The sequence below is a fragment of the Nansenia antarctica genome (genome assembly GCF_963989245.1).
Source record: "Nansenia antarctica genome assembly, chromosome: 7".
Classification (NCBI taxonomy): Eukaryota; Metazoa; Chordata; class Actinopteri; order Argentiniformes; family Microstomatidae; genus Nansenia; species Nansenia antarctica.
The window spans coordinates 53,944,180-53,964,550 of record NC_137677.1 but is presented as its reverse complement, the minus strand read 5'-3'; the positions used below and the strand labels follow the sequence as shown (position 1 = coordinate 53,964,550).

The 20,371-nt window shown below is 45.6% G+C and overlaps 1 protein-coding gene across 1 annotated transcript in view; it reads right to left on the bottom strand.

Moving 5' to 3' along the window:
* Positions 1–3,020: 3,020 nt before the first annotated feature.
* LOC308161748 (FERM, ARHGEF and pleckstrin domain-containing protein 1) overlaps positions 3,021–20,371 on the bottom strand; it is a gene marked incomplete at its 3' end in the record, with an annotated part of 44,874 nt that continues 27,523 nt past the window's right edge. Inside the window, exons 7-26 of the mRNA XM_080535810.1 lie at positions 19,067–19,214; positions 18,608–18,703; positions 18,335–18,501; positions 18,094–18,162; positions 17,911–17,986; positions 17,437–17,668; positions 11,407–11,594; positions 10,951–11,040; positions 9,545–9,678; positions 8,297–8,378; positions 7,871–8,108; positions 7,502–7,632; positions 7,288–7,356; positions 6,742–6,831; positions 6,354–6,436; positions 5,842–5,954; positions 5,419–5,582; positions 3,732–3,839; positions 3,244–3,395; positions 3,021–3,102 (exon numbers count right to left, since the gene is read on the bottom strand). Of these exons, the coding sequence (XP_080391936.1) occupies positions 3,021–3,102; positions 3,244–3,395; positions 3,732–3,839; positions 5,419–5,582; positions 5,842–5,954; positions 6,354–6,436; positions 6,742–6,831; positions 7,288–7,356; positions 7,502–7,632; positions 7,871–8,108; positions 8,297–8,378; positions 9,545–9,678; positions 10,951–11,040; positions 11,407–11,594; positions 17,437–17,668; positions 17,911–17,986; positions 18,094–18,162; positions 18,335–18,501; positions 18,608–18,703; positions 19,067–19,214 (2,512 nt within the window). The remainder of the gene's footprint in view (positions 3,103–3,243; positions 3,396–3,731; positions 3,840–5,418; positions 5,583–5,841; positions 5,955–6,353; positions 6,437–6,741; positions 6,832–7,287; positions 7,357–7,501; positions 7,633–7,870; positions 8,109–8,296; positions 8,379–9,544; positions 9,679–10,950; positions 11,041–11,406; positions 11,595–17,436; positions 17,669–17,910; positions 17,987–18,093; positions 18,163–18,334; positions 18,502–18,607; positions 18,704–19,066; positions 19,215–20,371) is intronic.

Here is a 20,371-nt window from a genome sequence, read left to right as displayed (position 1 = left end):
ATTTGATGAATTACTAACTCAGAAATGTCAACATTTTAAAAATAACACCACACAGGCATTAATAAACACCTAATGGATCAGATTATGTAAAAAACTCAATTTTGTCAAAACTGGAGATAGAACCTTATAATTCTAACGTCACGACATGTCATTGAGTTAAACCCCCAAGTCAGTATGAATAATAGTGCGCTGTACCGGCTGACCTCGAATCAGCAACCTTGCGCTTTGTTTAACGACACATGGAGAATGTTTGACAACGTTGCCACAATTCTATAGGCAACAAAGTCATAATACCCGGGATATCGTAGCAGTAAGAGGCCTAGTTGAGAGAATACAGTTAATACAGTATGAGAGAAGAGTAAGGTTAGATAGTGGAATTGTGTAGTGTACTTACAACCAGCACGGACGTCCTGACCACCTCGGAAACACTTTGCCTGAGTTCAGCCGCAGTTCCAGGTTTACTCAGACCCCGTGTAAATCTCCTGGTCTCCGGGAGCACTGGAACAGACATCGTCCAGCTCTGGCTTTCATAAATGTCTTTAGGAATTTATCAATTGTTATAGAAGGGGTATAAATAAACTAAATGCATCAATTCATCCACCGGCTTTTCCGCTTCTCACTATAGCGCGCACCTTGAGTTGGACACTGGATCATGCTGTCGTACTGGTTCTGATCTCATCATTTGCACCATTAAAGGTGAAAGTTGTTTTGTATAATTCCCCAGCTATTACTCTTCCCTTCGGAGTTATTGTTGTCATAATAAAGCATTATTCTGAGCTGTCATCGTCTGATTATCGCGGTCCCTCGTCGGTACATGTTACGCTCAACCAGAAGGCGTAATCTGCGTGCGTGCCTTGTTCGGTGAACGGCCCCGTACCACACACACTCCTCCCTCCTCATTGATTTACATTACAAAGGCCTGCCCACCTACACAACTCCGATGAGCCCATATGAATGTACTGTACTGTACAGTATTAATGTAGGCAGGTAGCTCATGGACCGCCCATATGGTAGTCAACATTATAGTATCGCCGACTTCGTGACGTTAGAATTATAAGGTTCTATCTCCATTTTTGTCAAAATTGAGTTTTTTACATAATCTGATCCATTAGATGTTTATCAATGCCTGTGTGGTGTTATTTTTAAAATGTTGACATTTTTGAGTTAGTAATTAATAAAATACAAAGGTTCCATCTCACAAAACATAATGGAATGTAAAAACTTTGACGCGCAATATCTCTGAACTACCCTAAACGGAGATAGAACCTTATAATTCTAAGCTCACCTATTGTTATTACATTAATAATACAGTACAGTTCAATTAGGCTAAACGTCATTTGCATGTAGTTATGAGTGGATCAGTACAATTCTACAGTACAGAATTAACCTCATAGTTCTTAAAGTGTCTGGTAACAAGTCTAGTACAGAATAGGAATCACACATTATCTGGCTGATAATGTAGTAGAATACATTGATTTTTTACTATAATCTGCTGTAACCAACATTGATATTTTTACAGTTTGCTTAAGTTATGACTCATGTTAGATGACTTGGGATGATGGACGTTTATAGCCACAAACCTTGCAGCATCCTGACTTCAGTGTAGTATTTGAATAGTTTGTTATATTAATATTTTCTTGGGCAACGATGCCATCTGTAGGATTACTGAGGTATGTAACACAATTGGAATGTGTTCAATGGTGCACTGAGGTGATGGCGGTGACACACGGGGCTATCACATCTATGGTAGATTTTGTGGACCGTGCAAATAACACACAACACATTTTGTTCAAATGAGGTTTTTATTGCTTTCATTTCCAAAGAACTCTCTGTTTTCTGGGAAAACACAGCATTCCCTCAACAAGGAAAACCAAAGTTTATTCCACTCGAATGCTACACTGCAAAACCCTGTCATATGCATATATCCATTTCATTTAGACATGTTAAAGGTTTCTTTACACATGGGAGGCAGCCTAGTCCAACAAGGGGCAATGGTACTTGGGAACTGAAAGTTTATATTTTGTTTCACACATATTCTTTAAAGCTTTCCATTACAGTTTCCTTCATAATACACAGATTATGAACATGTCTCACATTTCTCACACAGTTGAGGGCGGTATCATCATAGATATAGAACAGGTCAGTATCTACGGTATAATAGTCTTCAGAATACCCTCGGAAGTATCCATACAGCAACAATCAGCATGTAACAGAAATATTCACTTTACTTGAAATGGCATTTGTGGTGATGGTAGCTTCCCTGACGGCTTTGTGATTAGTCCTGGAGTTATGACAATAATACGACAAAATATTTGTATACCTTGGTAATCAGTTTTACCAAGTTTTGTATCAGTTTTTCACAAGGTCTCACACATTGACCAGAGACATCTTCTAGAAAACAATTATTTCTAATCTCATTCTATGAGGCCTTTTTTCATCGCCAATGTAATAAAATTGCATTAGAAAGTCTAGGACATTGATACAAATTGGTTTGGCACTCAAGCTGTTGGATTTCAAAGCAGCTTTTCCTGTCAAATTAACAAGGAGACAAAAACATGAAGATGCAGTGACATTCTAACTATCTATGAAAAAACAATTAGAAAAATGCAGAATGTCTGTATCAGCATAATGTCTGTCATAAAAATAACCAATGACAAATGTAAAATCAGAATAGTAAGTGGTTCAGACCGTTTAGAAAACAGTATAAAATGACATCCTACAAAAGAGGTTTCAGAGCCGAGTAAAAATGCTGAAAATGCAGTCTCTGATGCAGTCTAAACCAGCGGACATGTCACCATTAAAGCATTAAAAAGCACCACGGTTGTGCATGGACACTGCTCAATGTACAAATGTCCCAGATAATGTTTAGAAAATGAAATCGAAGAGTCCAGAGAACAGAAGTGAAGTGCGGTGGGGTTCTGCAGCTTGCTGCTGGAGGGTGTAGAGTGGCAGGGCTGGGGGTGACCAGACCCATGGGAGGGGGGGCGTAGAAACAGGGAGAAGCCCCTGCTCTTTTGGTATTAGTACGGATGGGGCTCTTTACGGCTCAGGATGCGAGTGCGGCTAGCGGAGACCGTAGCACTGCGGATCACCTCCATCCACCTGGGAGGAGAGAAACACAGAGGCTTTCAGCACTGGCCGCCCCAATCCCCAAGTCACCCAAAATCAACCAGTCACACAATTAAGTACACAGCAGATGTGCAACAAAAAAAAAAGGAGAAAAAAAAGAAGGTGTACTGTTACCTCTCGAAAGTGTACTCGCTCTCAGAACGGAAGTAGTAGACGTGGGATTTGAAGTGTAGTTTGAAGACGTAGTCCTTGTGGATGTTTTCAGACTCGGAGGGGATGGTGACAGAGTATCCCAACAAGGGGAGACTAGCCAGAGGATAGTCATCCTAGGAGAAGGAAAGACAGAAACAGTAAACCATTTAGAATTACATTTACTGTAAATCATGCCCAGTACACTATATTGAGCAAAATATGTGACATTAATATCTGTTCTACTATTCAGTAGTACCAAAAGGGAGCTGACAAGAGCGCATGAAAACGTGATTAACAGCTACGCTTAGATGGCACATAGATCTGAAATTCCTCAGAGAAACGTGATATTCTCAAGTGCAGTGCAGTTTAGACTAAACAAGGTCATGTTGAAGATCTTGGGTTGGAAGACGGACACAGGGAGATTTGTCTTGTGGTTGTGAAATGTCCAGTCAAACCAGGACAGCTCTCACCTGGTGGGTCTTGTAGAAAAACAGGCTGAAGTTTGTGAAGACCACCCAGAGCTTCTGCCAGCCGTTGCTGTTCTTGAACTTCCTCAGCAAGTTTCCTGACAGCTGATTCTAGTGTAGCATAATCAGGATTGGATTAAAGGTCACAAAACAGCATTGGTCTATTTAATAGAGAAACAACAATCTATACAACAACAGTCTATACAACAACAATACAAAATAAAACATGCAAAGGGAAGTACACACGTGGCAATCTGTGATTAAATCAAACTTCCATATAAATATACTGTTCCTACTTAATGTGTGCTATTCAGCTTTCAAAATAAACCCACTGTGACTGAGCACGAGGACTCGCTCTACTCCAAACTGTGGTTTATCTGAGGTAAGTACAGCTATAAACAACAACAACTTCTAGCCTGGTGTTCATCCAACCACAGTTTAAAGTAATTGAACTGCGTGTGACCTCTTCGGTCACATTGAACAACTGCCATCTAGTGGTGGTTTCTGTAAATCACATACTTAAACTGAACCATCATGCTATGACAGTACTGCCTCTTCTCAACCAATTTTAGATGACTTAAATAGAATAAGTTGTGGATGAAAAGTGTGAAAGAAAATTGTTCAAATGTTTATCATCAACACCCTCAAGGAGTATGAGGTGCGTTGTAAGTACAGTAGTGCTAGAATGCCAGGGGCCTCTCTTTTCTCCCTGGCTCCTTCTTTACCTCTAGACTCCTGCAGGAATCACTAAAGGAGAGGCTCTGAATTCGGTACCAGCAGATAAGAGAGAGAGGCACTGGTCCCTGGCCACTGCCGGGCCCCACCCCAACCAGGGGGGCCTCGCACTCACTGATTGGACTAGGGTCCTCTACCACGGAGGACAGACAGACAGACAGACAGACAGGGAAGAGAGACAGACAGAAAAGAGAAAGGCAGGGAGGGACAGAGACACAGAGACTGAGTAGGTGTAACAGCAAACACAGGCATGCAGTACTAAACACAGGGGTTTAACGGTGGGTCCAGGCAAGGCTGTGAAGAGGATGTTACTTCCACAAAGGAACATTCAAATTACAGGACATTTCTGATTAACTCCTATCTCTTGGAGATCAAGGATAGGACACGGTCATGTGTGAAGTGGGTGCCTAGTGGGTGTTTATGAAGAGAAGGTTGGAAATCTGAAGTTGGAGACAGAAACCAAAGAGAGGAAAAAACGAGGGCAAAACCACACAGGAAACCACAGCTGAGATTAGATAAGGAAGCCACACTGGAGAGAGTTAGCCACAGAGGGCAAGATGAGAACAGAATCCTTACAGTGCCCCTCATGTCTGGTCTGTGGTGGGCTCAGAGTAAACAGCCTGATAACATTGATCAGCTACAATTGTATGTACCATCTAAGAGTGAAATTCATGGTTTAAGATAGTCATGCCAAGCTGATATCCAATACTATATGTAGGTACAGTATAACAGAGAGTTCACTGAGGTGAGAATAATACTAATTATGTAAGGTCGGACACAACCACTGAGGCAATGCCCAGAGAGAGGGACAGGGGGCACTGGAGGAAACTGTTCCCATGGGGAAGAGAATCACATTAAAGGAGGAAAAGATACAGCACACACTCAGATACAGATACATAAAGAGAGAGAGAGAAATGGAGGGGAGGACAGCACTGAGGCTGGGGCTAGCTGGTACCTCCACGGCTATGCTAAAGTCCACCATGGACACGCTGGTATTCCTGTGCCAGCACACATGCACTGTGGTGTTACCACGGTGAGGGGCCTGCCTCTCCAGGGAGGTACGCGACGCCGTCAAGTCGTCCTCAGACTCTGGCTCCACCGAGGAGTCCTCAGGGCATTCTGGGAAATTCAGGAAGCTGTTACTGTCAGACGCAAATTCTTTGTGCTTAAACCTCAGTGGGCCTCATTCTCAATTTTGTTATTAAATAATGATAATTAAATACATTTCGCTATGAGATTTCTAGAAGAGCATAAACTGTATGTGCAAAGACCAAACAATGAATACAACTATTCTCTTGGCCTCTGAGATGCATAATGGACTCTCATCCCATATGGTATGGACTCGATACGTCCCCAGCCTCTGTCTATGTCAACTTACTGTTGTTAGTCAGACTGCTGGGCAAGACGTCAGATGACAGGCCGTTACTGCTCTCAGCCAGGTCAATGGCCATCTTAATGTCTTCCATCCACTTCTCCATCTCAGACAGTGAACTGAAGGGGAGAGGCAAAGAACAGCTGCTCATAGTGGACACATAGTACAGTGATAAACCCTTGATGAGATACGGTACTCGAAACACAACCAGCACCACAATGCAGGGAAAGGCAATCACTTTCTTCTGGTGCCGAGATTCATGTTGTTATTTTTATGAGCAAGGGTGCAGTGTAAATTATGAATGTGCCTTTGTGATTATACAACAGCCTTATTGTTGACTCAGGTGCTGGAGGGACCGGTTGTCTGCTGATTCGCAAACCACTTTTTTATTTATAATATTGGTATTCATATCACAACAACATACAGCCATGTAGGCCTTGTAATAATATTAATATTAGCATATTAGCATAGCATCTCATTGCTATTCCAGTCATAGCAGTTGATCTAACCAGTCATACCTTGCTGCTACCACCACTGACTGGCGCTGTCCAACCAGAGTGAAGGCGTGAGGCACACCCCACTCATCCTCACTCTCTCTGATCTGGAGACACACACACACACACACACACACAACACATGAGAGGCTAATACTTGTGGGAGGGACGTCGTAGAACAGCATAGAGAGAGAGTGTGTCAGAGATACTTAGGGAGATAGGGAGAGAGAGAGGAGAAGGAAAGAGAAAAGGAGGGAGAAAGAGGGAGAGGGGGAGGGGGTTGAGATAGATAGCAAAAGGAGATACAGAGGATCAGCAGTTCATTCACAGTGAATAATGACAAACCCGTGACAGCTCCTCTACTGTGCAGTCAGTGCTGTGAGGGGGGTTGGAGAAGAAGAAGGCCACTTACAGTCATGCCATGGAGGGGGAGCTGCCCGTGCACTTTGAACTGATTGGTCGGTGTCATCCCTCGACTCGTGTACAACAGCACATCGTTGAACTGTCCTCAAAGAGAAAGAGAAGAGGAAAGAGAAATGATTAACTTGTAGCTAAGCCAACTTCATCCCACACAACATAGAACACTAAGAGTGAGTATGGAGGACCCTGTAAATAAAACAGATCTGTCGGGGTTTAGCCTGGCCAGCTAGATAACATTCAAAATGTTTCTGACACATGGGTTTCATCTTCCTCCTTGATGCCACACCGTAACAGAGATTGACACAGGCTCAGAGAACAATGCACAGCTGTGTGGAAAGATAAGGCAAAACCAAACCCCCCTTGGATATGTGTGCCTAATCTTTCTCTTTTGACCAGGAAATAGAGCTGTACTATTCTTAGATGGTCTACGGTACAGAGTAGACTAGAAGTACACAACTATCTACCTATTGAGATCACACTGACTGAACAATTCCATCAATAACTCATTCATGCCATCATCTCAGAGCGCATACATTACCAGGAAAAACATTCTTTGCTGGAGGCCTTTTCCAGAGAGCTTGCTGAGGCAACCCAACCGGATGAACTCCTGCAATACAACGATCAACGACAAAGCAAATGTCAAAGGGGAAAATTGACACAGAAGACTGGCAATGAGAAGGTAGTACGAAGAAGAGGCGAACCTACCCCTCCTCCGTTAGCAAACACCTGAGTAGATCTCTCCTTGAACTCACCCGTCCTGGAATGACTAGATTGTCAATGCCAATCAAATCCTTCTTAAGCTCCAGAAGCTTCTGGAAGTTCTCCATCTTGATCATGCTTCCCTGGAGCTGGTCCACAACTTCTGAAACATCTGCCAGGGCAGCTAGAGACCAGGGAGAGTAGGCTCCATAAGTATAACTATAGCTAGAGAAAATAGTGCAAAAAATACCTAACATCTCAGAATACTACTGATTGTTTATTGTACCTTGTCTTTAACAATGCTCTTTTTGCACATGCATATTGGAGCCCTAAATGTGAGGTCATACAGTTCTAACGCATCAGGGGGCCCTCAACTGCACCATGGGCCCAAGCCTGCATCCTCAGACCCCTAATAGAGTTACCTCTGCAGTCCCTGAAGTCCACGTGCGTCGGGGGGTAGTGTTTGCACAGGCGCTCCAGGATCTGCTTGTAGTGCATGAGGCGGTGCAGGGGCCGCAGTATGAAGACGTTGAGGGGGATGTAGCAGACCTTCTGCAGCTCAAAGTCCCTGCAGAGGCCCTCTAGCCTGCGGGAGGCCCGACACGCCTTCTCCAGCTCCACCAGAGCCTCCGACTGCTTCTGCAGGTGGGCCGTCAGGGGCTGGGGGGCAGAGGTTACACAAGTTAGTATGGACCTGTACTGTATGTGTACCATCCATGGCCATAGGCAGAGACTATAGTCAGCATACTGTATCTGGTCATGGAGGGTTGCTGCAGATATGGCCATAAGTTAATTTATCATACAAGAAAGGTTGAAATCATGGCTGAAGTTGAGCTCTGAAATCATACCTTCAAGCCCTGGAGGTTCTTAAGCATGACATCACCGATGCGCTGGTAGTCACCTTTGATATGGGCATTAGAGCGTCCTTCCCTGAATAGACAAAAAGAAGTGATTATCTCTCCAACACTATCTCAGATCTCATACTAGCAGTACAAAGTTGCAACGAACTGCTAAAGAATACTAAAGGGACTTGAGGACAATTGCATATTCATAGCATCACCAGCACTCGTGCAGGGAAATTCCGATGAAGTTCAAGGGACATGGGAATCCTTTAACGGCACACATAAATACTGCCAGCAGGTGTCTCTCTTGAGCATGAATCGCACTAAATGGTGTGAGACATAACTATGCAGACTGACATCATCCGCCAGGCTCCTCATTCATAATATGAACCAACCATACATTATGGAGGGCAGTAAAAACCTGAGAGGACATTCTGAATGTCATGCCATTGATATACAAGCTACACATCTACATCTCCCACTACCACCTCTCTCTCTTCCCAAGATTAACCAACAGCAGGGCTAAAATAAGTCACCGGGGTCACATATTTGAATATGCAAAAAGGAAAAGGTGATACATGTATCTGTGCTCCATGCTACAGTATATGTTTGCTCATTTGCCTCTCAGCCCGTGGTTAGACATGCTGGGGTGAGGTCATAGTAAAGTCGTTTTGGGAGGCTGAGGTTGCATGGCTTTCTTGGGAAGACAAGATGATGAGATGATCCGCATTGTGTCCTCACCATCATGTTACATTTACATTTAAGGCATTTAGCAGACACCTTTGTAACTGATGGTCTGAGTTCTGACAGATCTATCAGAAGTCTATGCATCATAGATGTGTGTGTGTGTGTGTATGTGTGTGCATGTGTGATTTAAAGGCTACATCATTAATAAGAGAAACAGACAGTGGAAACCCAGAGGCAAGGAGGGCCAGCTCTGATGCAGCACGACTGTTGCCATAGCAACCCCAGCTCCCCGGGTCATCTCAGAGGGGGTGTGTCTCAGATGAACCCTCTCAGTCTGAATTCCAATATCGCTCATTAAATAAAGGCCAAGCCCTAAGATCAATGAGTCCAATTACGAACGACATACCACTGACCACTATTTCCAAGGGGACTTCTCTGCAAAAGTGCTTGACTACGTGTATTTTGAGGAAACTCAAATAAAAAAAAGCTATAAAAGACATGTTTCACTGTGAGTGAGTATGATTATGTTAAGACGTTATTCATCCAGTGCCTGTCATTCTATCTCACCATAGAGCCAGCCTCTGCTCCACCTCCCTGAGGAAGCCAGAGTGGAACTTGTACAGGGGGTCAAAGTTGGGGATGATGGTGCTCCTCAGAGACTCTGGTGTGGCCTCGTCCTTCATCACAGAGGTCTGGAAAGACTGACAACACACAGACACAGACACAGACACAGACACAGACACAGACACACACACACACACACACACACACACACACACACACACACACACATTTGAGCGCTTCGTTGCATCATGTTCTCAATTGCAGCAGCCAAATAAGGAACTTCTCCTCTGAGAATGAAGTAAAATGCAGCGGTTCTGGTAGATTAGAAGGCCATCTGCTTGGATTGTATTAAACCTGACGTGCTGCCAAAAGTCCTCTGTGTTGTTGCTGTCTAGCAGTCACAATGTTGCCCTCATGACGTCTCCCAAATCCTGTTAACAACCAGGAGATTGAATGGAGGCATCAATGGCCCATCATTCCTAACACGACCCTCAGTGACCATCTCATTAAAGACTACCTGATAAGATTAAGGGATGACTAGTCTACAGTATAATAGGAGAGGACAGAAAAGGAAACACAGCATGGAGGAAGCATGGGGCTAGAGGGCCTTGGGAAGTAGACTGAGGGCAACAGCTGCTCCTCAGATGACTTCACCCTCAACAGCACCAGCCAACGGGGGGTGGGGGGGGGGAGAGAGCCAGAGAGGAAGAGAACCAGAGAGCCAGAAAGAGAGAGATTAACAGAAAAGGCGAGGGTAAAAAAAAGAAGGGAGCAGCCAAACCAAATATTTACGAGATGCGTAAAAGGGCTTCTCTGAACATCAGAGAAGATGAGAGGAGTGGCAGCCCTTCAACAGTCAGTTGAAATGTGGTGATGTAGTCTCTCCCACATGGATGGGAGCTCTGCTAAAGAACCATAACAGTCTCATGAGGCCTCAACAACACTCACAGAAACCTCCCCACTGATTGCAATGGAAGGAGTTATTCTTCCCCTTTAACATCCTGTTTTATTTTCTTTCTCTTTTTGTATTTCCCCTGAGAGACAAAAAAAGGTGGCCATGTGTTTGTGTACAACAGAGTGCCTGTGGGAGCCGAAGAGAAAGGGACAGAAATAGGATGTCATCTGGAGAGCACAGAGGCACTCAAGGCCAAACCACTCCATTGTTTACTGTTTGGAGATAAACAGATACATTTCAGAGTGTACAGAAAATGTGAATCACACCTGCCAAAATCATCCTACCGCTGCATGGCTCCCCCTGTGTGTTGTCTCGTCTGTATGCTTTGTTATTAGGCAGCTAGCCGGAATAATCAATGTTTGCTGCCCAGAAGACAGCGGAGAGGAGAAAACAAACAAACGAGCAGTGTTTCGGTTCCCTGAGCGGAGGCAGCATACATCTGGCATGTTCTTACCACTGTCACCACCTCCAGGTCCTTCAGATAGGTCCTCTCTGTGGTCAGCAGCTCCTTGGCAATGAAGTAGGCCTTGTCAGTGGGGAACCTCTGCCGAGCAAATAGAGGAGAAGGATTTTACGGAGCAGGGGGTAACATAACTGTTTATACTAGAAAGCTATTGGAAAATATAGAAATTGTGGCAAGTCTTGATGCTTTCTCATAGTGTGTCATACAAGTGTTTGACGTGTAACCCAATTATTTCATCAGGTTCTCTATGAAGTACACAGCACTGTTCCCAGAGGAGATTTATTTGGGGCAGGTAATCTAGGTCCTCCACTATTTTAAGTATGTAGACTGTGAGCCCCTCTGAGGCTTGCGTGTCTGGTTTAGAATTCCGATGGTCTACACAGGAGCTGACACAACCAAGCTTCCTGTCAATGCCTTTTAAAAGAGGGCCCTCTCTGGACCACAAACCTTCCTCCGAACCTCGTCTTCGTCGTCGGTGCGAACACTGCCGGCGTCGTTGAGTAGGGGACTGGTTAGGGGGGAGGGATGCTGACCGTCCGGACTGTGACCACAGAGCTCCACTGGCTTCTGACCGTTGACCATACCTTGAGAGTTCCCAGAGGAGGCCGAGAGATGAGGGCTGTTGGACACCACTCCTGTGGACGTCATGGAGTGAATGAGAGAGAGAGAGAGAGAGAGAGAGAGAGAGAGAGAGAGAGAGAGAGAGAGAAAAAAAGAGAAAACGAGTTAGGGCTGAATAAGTGAAATCCAAGCTATTAACAAACTCAACATGTATCAGGAATAGCAATGAGTTCTAGTGGGTGGGTGAATAGCCTGCAGCTAGTAGTTAGATGCATACAGACAAGAGTCACTCATGACTCACTCACTCTGTCCAGACAACTCTAGTGCTCTTGTCTCTGTGTCATGTCTGGGATCTCAGCACACTAGCACACAGACACACTGCTGTTGGGTTGACACTGTCTCCTACTGTACATGAACTAGCTAGGACGCTTGACAGCATACTTGCCCACCACTGTCTCCTGTCCTCTGATAGCACCATGTTGGCATGAACAGAACAATGATTAAAACCAGCGCATCGCTAGAGAGAATATGCTACTACACACTATGATGGAAGGGAGGGCCGGGACAGCCACCCAAATACCAAACACACACAATCACACACAGACATAACCACAAGACAGACACAAATGAGTGTATATAACCAACTATATACAGACATTTAGCAGACCAACGCTATATCTACTAGATCACACGATGAGAGGGGCGGGGGACTACCATCTAGGTCGATCACAAGACAATGTCGGGGTCTTAAAAAGAAGATTCTGGAGTCCCACTTCGTAAAGGTCAACTTTATTGACACTAGTGCACAACTGTTTACAATGTTAAAAAGTATAGAAGTCTCTCTATAGGAGAGATGGTCAAAAACAGTCTCAGGGTCCAGTGTCAAAAGAAACATCAACACAAGACTGTAGTACGTATGTAAAGTGTTATGTGAGTGAGTGAGAGAGTGAGAGAGAGAAAGTGTAAAGGGCCGGAATGAAACTACGTTTTTAGCACATTCTCGGCACATAACCTTATAGCATATGGATGTCACAGTGCTTGATATCCTCCACAGGATAATATTTCTATCAACAGTGCCGTGTCGCTATGGTAACGACTATATCATTACTTAATTAAGACAGGCCAGTTGCTTGTCATGAAAGCAGACTCAAGCTATTGTATACAGACCCATCCAGTCCCAGTGGCCATTCATAGAAGTATGGTAGCACAATCAGCAGCAGATGTAACATTTTGCATTCAAAAGTTATGGTGTAAATGTCATACAGGTTGAGTGCTAACTGGGATATATTGTAGTCTTTCTGTGAGATGAATTAACAAGTTGTAAGCAGTATCCAATCGTTTATCTACTGCTGATAATTCTGCTTCTGCCCTCTCCTATGTGTACTGGTGAATGGTTACAGGTTTGCAGCGAGAGAGTGAGGTGAGGGTACATATATACATACATCCACAGTGAGCAGCCAGGGCAGGAAAGCATACACACCATGCCTGAGGCCCGGGTTAGCCAGTTTTGGACATGCAGTAGAACCTAGCCTGGCACCATAGGATGACACCAGCAGTAGAGAGCAGCACACACACAAGCCTGTCCTATAGACCCTGGAGTTAAGGCTGGCACAGCTTTAGGGTATCACATTAGATGACATTAGCTATACTAGGTTAGATAGGATTCAAATAGCAGAATTCTAACCTTTTATTTTTTTGCTTTATGTCAGCTCTTCAAGGAGTGAATGAAGGAATAGCTTTCAGCTATGTGCAGTAGCCCAGCAGCACAGAGCCAAATAGGGCAGAGCTTGGTGCATCTGTGTGGGTTCACGTTGACTGCAGTGATCCGGTAACTTGAAATGACTCTCATGCCCTCTCTTTAGATTAGCATTTATCATCTTGTTTTGAGCCTAATATTGTTTGCCATAAAACATTTGTCTTCATAAAAAAAATCTCTAGGCTGTATTCAATTTGGACCTCATTGATAAATAAGAAAGTTGGCATACAACTACACAATAGGCAATAAATACTTTAGAAGACTAAAGTCAAAGCTAAAAATGTCTCCGAGGCCAGCAGAAGCACATGACAGTGATGAATGAGCTGAGAGACTTGGAGCTTTGAAAAGTTGCCCTTAAATCGCCTTTCAGCCTCACACACACACGCACACGCACACACACACACACACACACACACACACACACACACACACACACACACACACACACACACACACACACACACACACACACACACATTTAGCATTCTGAAGCCTAATCCTACTTTCCTCTGTATTCCCAGAGTTCCTGTCATCCTGAACAAAGTCCCATTTTCTGTCCTAGTCAGTTACCTGGATCACTGCATTAAAGGGAACCCAGTGGAACCTTCCTTTTGTCTTCACTCAGGCCTCTTTCACACCGGCAGTTCCGAACGCCGGTTCACGTTCGCGTGCCGAAACCTCCGAACGTTGACGCTGTCTGGCAGAGCCCGCGTTCGAGCCCGCGTTCATACCAGTGTATCATTCGCCAGACAGCGCCAACGTTCGGAGGTTTCGGCACGCGAACGCGAACCGGCGTTCGGAACTGCCGGTGTGTAAGCCCTAACAGTGTAATGACAGAGCAGTAACACATTAGGACAGTACAGTGCAGGTTAACATGCTTCCAGAGCTGGGAAACAGAGACACGGTGAAATTCCACTTCCATAAGAGCATGCTGACAGAACAGTGCTTACATTAGACAAGGACATTTGGGGGGGGAAAAGCATTGTGATATAAGGACAATAAACTCCTTTATCCAAATCATACACTGCAAAGAATGCAAACAAAATGACAATGACGAGAATGAAGCGAAAAAAAAAGGAAAAAAAATCAGGGAGCCATAAAACAAAATCAACAAATAAACACAAAAGTGCAGAGTCATTTTGTTAGGAACAATTGCAAACTTTGCAATGTTGGAGAAAGGACAAACCAAGTAAGTCATGTATCCTACACCCTGGTTGAGCATTGTGAGAACAACACAAAATGAATGTGTAAACAGATGTTTAGGTAGTAGACGGGTAGAGAACGAGATGCCAACAGTGGGCATCAGAGCCAAAGTGACGCCCTAGTGATGCCCTCGTGATGCCCTCGTGATGCCCTTGCGGCTGAACTAATACTTTTACAAAGGTCTCTCTCACACTCCCTCACGTCTAACAAAAAGACATGCCTAAAATCATAGCTCACTGCAGCTTTCATAGACCACTAGTGGGTCTAATGGATATCTAATGGATATCGGCTGGCCTCTCCATCAGGTTAGTAACACAAGAAGAACAACAGAACTCTATTGAATATGTTTGTCCAGTTAACTGATGTTCACCAGAACAAGGTATTATGACTATGAAACGGTATTATGGTTGTGTTCACCTATTTCTATCACCTTTGTGAACTAACAGTCAAAGTCAGTCAATCCGTTGCTGCTAATCAGAACAGACGAGAGGTTACCGTAAACATAAACAGTATTGAATATCAATTAGGAGTTCAAGTTGGGATTTGCTGCAGGCTGTTTGGAAAGCCTTCTCAGCACGCACACACACAACACACTTAGACAAAGACATGACCTACTGCTGTCGCTATGGTTACAAACCACATACTGTACGTACAGTAAGCAAAGCACACAGCCAATACAATTGTGCTCTTCTAAGTAACTCCATAAATATCTACAACACTGAAACAATCAGTGAAACAATCAGTGCCACATGACATGTAACATATTAACGTGTATTACACAAAACGACCTAGTCGTCTCTTCCAACTCTAGGTCTTCTCAACACATAATCAATCTATGAGATCTATCTATATGTCTACAAATAAGTACAATACGGATTAGAAAAGCAACAACAAGTGCATATACAGTAATGTATGAAACATTGACCAACCGCATCATTCCACTAACCAGAAAACAACAATATCATTGTTTCTTGGATTTGTTTCTTTCCCTATTATGAAGACACATGACGGCATTGGATAGAGCATCTCAACTCAGCAACAGTCACAAGTTCTACAATGTAAAACACCACCGTGAGTTTGTGAGTCCAGTCTGCTCACAATTCATAACAACAATGTGCAACCTCCTGAAAACCCAGAATTCCCTATTCTTCATCCCAAAAGTTAACAGACACAGAGCCTGACCACACAGACGCTGTATTCGTTGAAATGATGCTGCACAGTGTTTGTTCAATGAACTTGGCACTATAAAATAACTGCTCTCTCTACTTGAGAACCACCTGGCGTGAGCAGAGAGATGCAAACTCAATCAGAGCAGACGGAACATGAAAGGTAAATTCCCCATAGGGTTATTTCATATGGAAGGGAACATAGAGAGCCTCCCTCATACCGATTCAAAAGGGCAGTACAATCCAATGGGAATAAGTCTGGCTCAGAGAGAGAGAGAGAGAGAGTGAGAGAGAGAGAGAGAGAGAGAGAGAGAGAGAGAGAGAGAGTGAGAGAGAGAGAGAGAGAGAGAGAGAGAGAGAGAGAGAGAGAGAGAGCGAGAGAGCAAGAGAGAGAGCGGGAGAGAGCGAGAGAGCGGGAGAGAGCGAGAGAGAGAGAGAGAGAGAGAGAGAGAGAGAGAGAGAGAGAGAGAGAGAGAGAGAGAGAGCGAGCTCATGACCGAGCACACACTCAGCTAATGCCACGCTGTGCCCATGAGGAGTATGGAGCACATGGTGTACAGCACAGCCCCTCCTGACTATCTGTCCCATTGCACAACTGGCAGAACATCATCTCCCAGGATAACACCAAGAGCCATCCCATCTAACCCTGAAGAGCAGGTCTCTGGCCATGGCCCCACCTCCCCTAACAGCTGAACACTTGAGCCCCATCCTCATCACTAAAGGTAAGGCAACTGTCCTCCTCTGTCTCCTCATCCAGCTGGAGGCTACCGAAGGAGTACTTGCTTCTGGGCATGACGGAGGGGGAGGAGGGATTGACAGCTATGGGGTAACCAAAGGTGAGCGGGTGCTGCTGGCTGCCGGAGCTGCCCGTGGTCGTCTCTATCTCCTCTGAGTCACTGGACTCTGAGCCACTGCTGGAGCCGTCAATCATCTGTACCACCCCCGTGTGGTCCACACACCCCCTCTGTACAGGGCTGGGCTTTGGCTGGCCCGGGGCCGACAGGCCGTTAGCCATCATGCGGCGCTCCAGAGCAGCCATGCGCTCCAGCCTGGAGAGTACCGCCCGGGGCTCGCGCGAAGGCGTGGAGGTGGCCTGGACCTGGCTTAGCATGAAGGGATCTGTGTCAGAGCGGTTACGCATGTTGTGGAGCTTTGGGAGGTGTGGAGAGCGGCTCGTGATCGGGGAGTAGCTGCCACAATGGGACAGGCTCTCGTCTTTGGGCCCCAGGCCTCGGGCATTAAAGCCCTGGTGGGCCCGGTCGTCCCAGCGGGGGGAGGGCGAGGGAGCGGAGCCGTGGCCGTTCTGCTCGGCGTGGCTGAGCGAGCCTGTCCGGTGGTGGAAGGTGCTCATGACGGGGCTGGAGGCGGAGCTCTTAGAGCCGGATATGATATGGCGGACTGTTAGGGGGCTGTTACGCTCCTCTGCTCCACGGCCCGCCGCCTCCTCCATCATGGTGCTGTGGAGGGGGGCGCGGGGGGGCCCGCCGCTGTAAAAGGACATGTTTGCAGACTCGTCAAACTCTTGATTCAGGAGGAGTGGTTCTGGGGAAGGAGGGGCCTCCCTGCACTTTACCCTACCCAGACTATGCTCCTGCTGTTGGTGGTGATACGCATCGTTAACATTTAACACCCCACCGCCCCCCCGGACCATTGCCTCCTCCCCATAGCTGTCGCTAGTAGTGTGAGACCTGGTCACCCGGCCCTTGGTCATGTCGTATTCACTATCTATGTCACTGCAGTCAATGTAGGGGATGGAGGTGCTGCTGCCTTTAGCAGATCGGGAAGCTGGACCTGTGTTCAGAAGGTCTGGATGGGGATGCCTGGTGGGGCCTCGGGCCTCCTCCACCCCCGGGCTTGGGCTTGGCCTGTCGTCACCACCACCACCACCACGGCCGTTCCTCTGGTTGGCGGGGCTGGACCGGGTCCGCAGGGCTGAGGGGTCCTCGGCGCTTACCAACGCTGACTCCTTCCAGTGGTGGCGGGGCGGAGAGTCTACCCGGTCACCTAGAGCACAATTCATAGTCTGAAGAGTAGAGAGAAGAAGAGGGAGAGGACAAGAGGATTAAAAAGTAAAAAGAGGAAAAAGGAAATGGAGTTATTGTGTTCATAAAATGTATTATTTATACTTTTGAAGCACTACTATCTAGTGTTCATAGTCTTCCTTTGCATAGATGAAAATATACTGTGTGGTCAGACACAGGAAGCCATTTAGCACTTTAGCCTCTTAAGGGCTTTTTGTATAGGAGAAACGACAATGACACTGACTTCATTTGGCACTTCAGGGCGGCGTGGGGAAGGCAGTGGAGAGAGGCGGTTGCTGTGCTGGATCCTGCTGTGTTTTCTGGGAGAGACAATGACACAGTTCAGTTGGCCTGTTTATGTACCTGGCAGCCCCTAAACAGCCCATGTCTGATTGGTTAGACACCAAACACCAACACAGTGTCTTACCTTTCAAACGGGATCTTCTTAAACTCTGAGTCCTTCACATAATCAATCAACTGCTTTTGCGTCCGACCGCTAGGGGAAAGGCACAGGGGGGAGACGATTGAGGTTAGTGAACTTTCGGCAGAGCTGTAGTGGGAAAATGAGATTCAGAGGCAGCGGTTCTTCATTAGTCTTCATCAGCTATATAGTGTCCAGGCAGACAGAAACATGGTTCATTATTATGTATGACTGAGGCCAAGTCTACCTGAATCTGAAGGAGGATCCTCGGGTAAACAGCACAGGCTTGGGCTTAGGTTTGGGCTCCTCAAACAGGCGGAAGAAGGCGTGGTACTCCACACAGATCTTCCAGAAGACCTTACAGCAGTCCCGGCTGCCCATCAGGAACTCCAGAGTGTCCTGGTACGAGCTCTGCTGTAGGGGGACACGAATAGATGTGGCAGGATATTCATAGAAAATCAATAACGGATCTCCCTAAGGTTGACTATACCAATACATGTCCATAATTATTATGACTTACGTTCAGGTCCGGTCTCAGCTTGATGAGAAAGCGCTTCCTTTTGAAGCTCAATTTGCGCACTTTGGACCAGTTGAAGGCATTGATCTTGGTGTGTCCCTAAAGCCAATGTGACAATATACAATCATATCAAATCATATATCAAACAGTACAAATCTGAATATTCATCTTGTTTATCTTGTTAACAAATTTAACTTCTTTATTCTTAGGAATAGAACTCGTTCTAAGTCTCAAGTGTTTCGTGAGTAAAGGAACTGTTAGATGTTGTAAACCCGTCTGAATCAATCAGAAAATGACCATTTCAAAAGCTGAATGACATTAAGACAGCATTGCATTCATAACAAAGCAATAACCTAGTAACACATTTAACTTAAGACAATGTTAAAAAGACATACAACCCGTCAGAATTCCTCCTGCCACACACCACAACTCTGTGTTGACCTAAAAGGTAGTGGCAGTCACCTGAAAGACCAGGACACCGGTGTGTGCCACGGACAGGCTCAGCTTGGTACCCTCCCGATCCTTGGCAGGGTGGAGTCGTACGCCATACATCTCTAGCCTGCGTGCCACCTCCAGCAGCTGGTAGTCTGACTCTGCCGGCGTCTGGCCCCTGCAAGCACACACACAGCATGGTGTCTTATTCAAGTCTCAGGTAAGTCTCACAGATGTTTAATGTCAGGGCAAGATGAAGTTGAGGTGGGGGTGGTGGCACATAGCAGAGTTTTTTAAGGGTTAAACTGTTTCAGTGAACTGTGGACTTTTACATTATGGCTCTAAACCTGACTCCTATGTTTCTATAATTGAGGTGAAAGTCCAGGCCTGTGACTTAATGACTCCCATGTTAAGCTGACACCACTGAGGTTTGAAGAAACAAAGCAGTAGACTAAACTCACTTCCCTAATTCTTATCAGAGAGAAAGCCTTCCTGTTTCCTGTGTTTGCTACTTAATTAGAGATTTAACTCTCAGCATGGCTCCCTGCCAGAAGAACTGTGGTTAGTGTTATCAGCAGAAATAAATAAATAAATAAAAGTCAGGGAGGCAGTCAATTCTAATGGAGTTCCTTTCATGTGTCCGCTGCTGCCTGCTGAGCTCCCATCTCCACTATAGCTGTAGCGCGGGGGTGAGACAGGGGTCGGCCATGTTTTGGCACATGTTCAGAGGCAGCCTGCATCGATGAAGGGGGATGGTGGGAAAAGATCTGGATCTGGAAGTTATCCACCTCAATCTGACCAACAGTGCAGAACTCACAATTGAGAGTCAGGTAATAGGAAAAGTACTGCGGAGTGCGGGAAGGTAAGTGAGTTCAACAACCCGTTCCCCTTATGCAGTCCTGCCATGGGGGGATATGACCATGGGAGTCCAAAGCCGTTAGGCGTTAGCTATGCCAATGTGTAATGTGTTGCTGTAGGTTATCGTCCAGGTTGATTCCAGTCCTTTTTAGGAAGCAATGGGGCCTTTTGTTGATAAAACCAGACATTTACACATTTAGCTCCAGGCAGTAGCCACAAAAACAACCCGGGGTCTTTGCCTTGTATAAACATGATAAAATGCCGTGAAAGAGTGTACTTTCACCACTGTTCATTCAGTGGTAAGTTGCTGAATGTGTCACCTGCATATAAACCTATCCCTTGGGATATGTATGAGGTCTTTTACAACCGTTTCCTGTTCAGGGTGGACCCGAATAATGGCTGCACACAAGCTCTTGTTCCAGCCACACACACACACACACACACACACACACACACACACACACACACACACACACA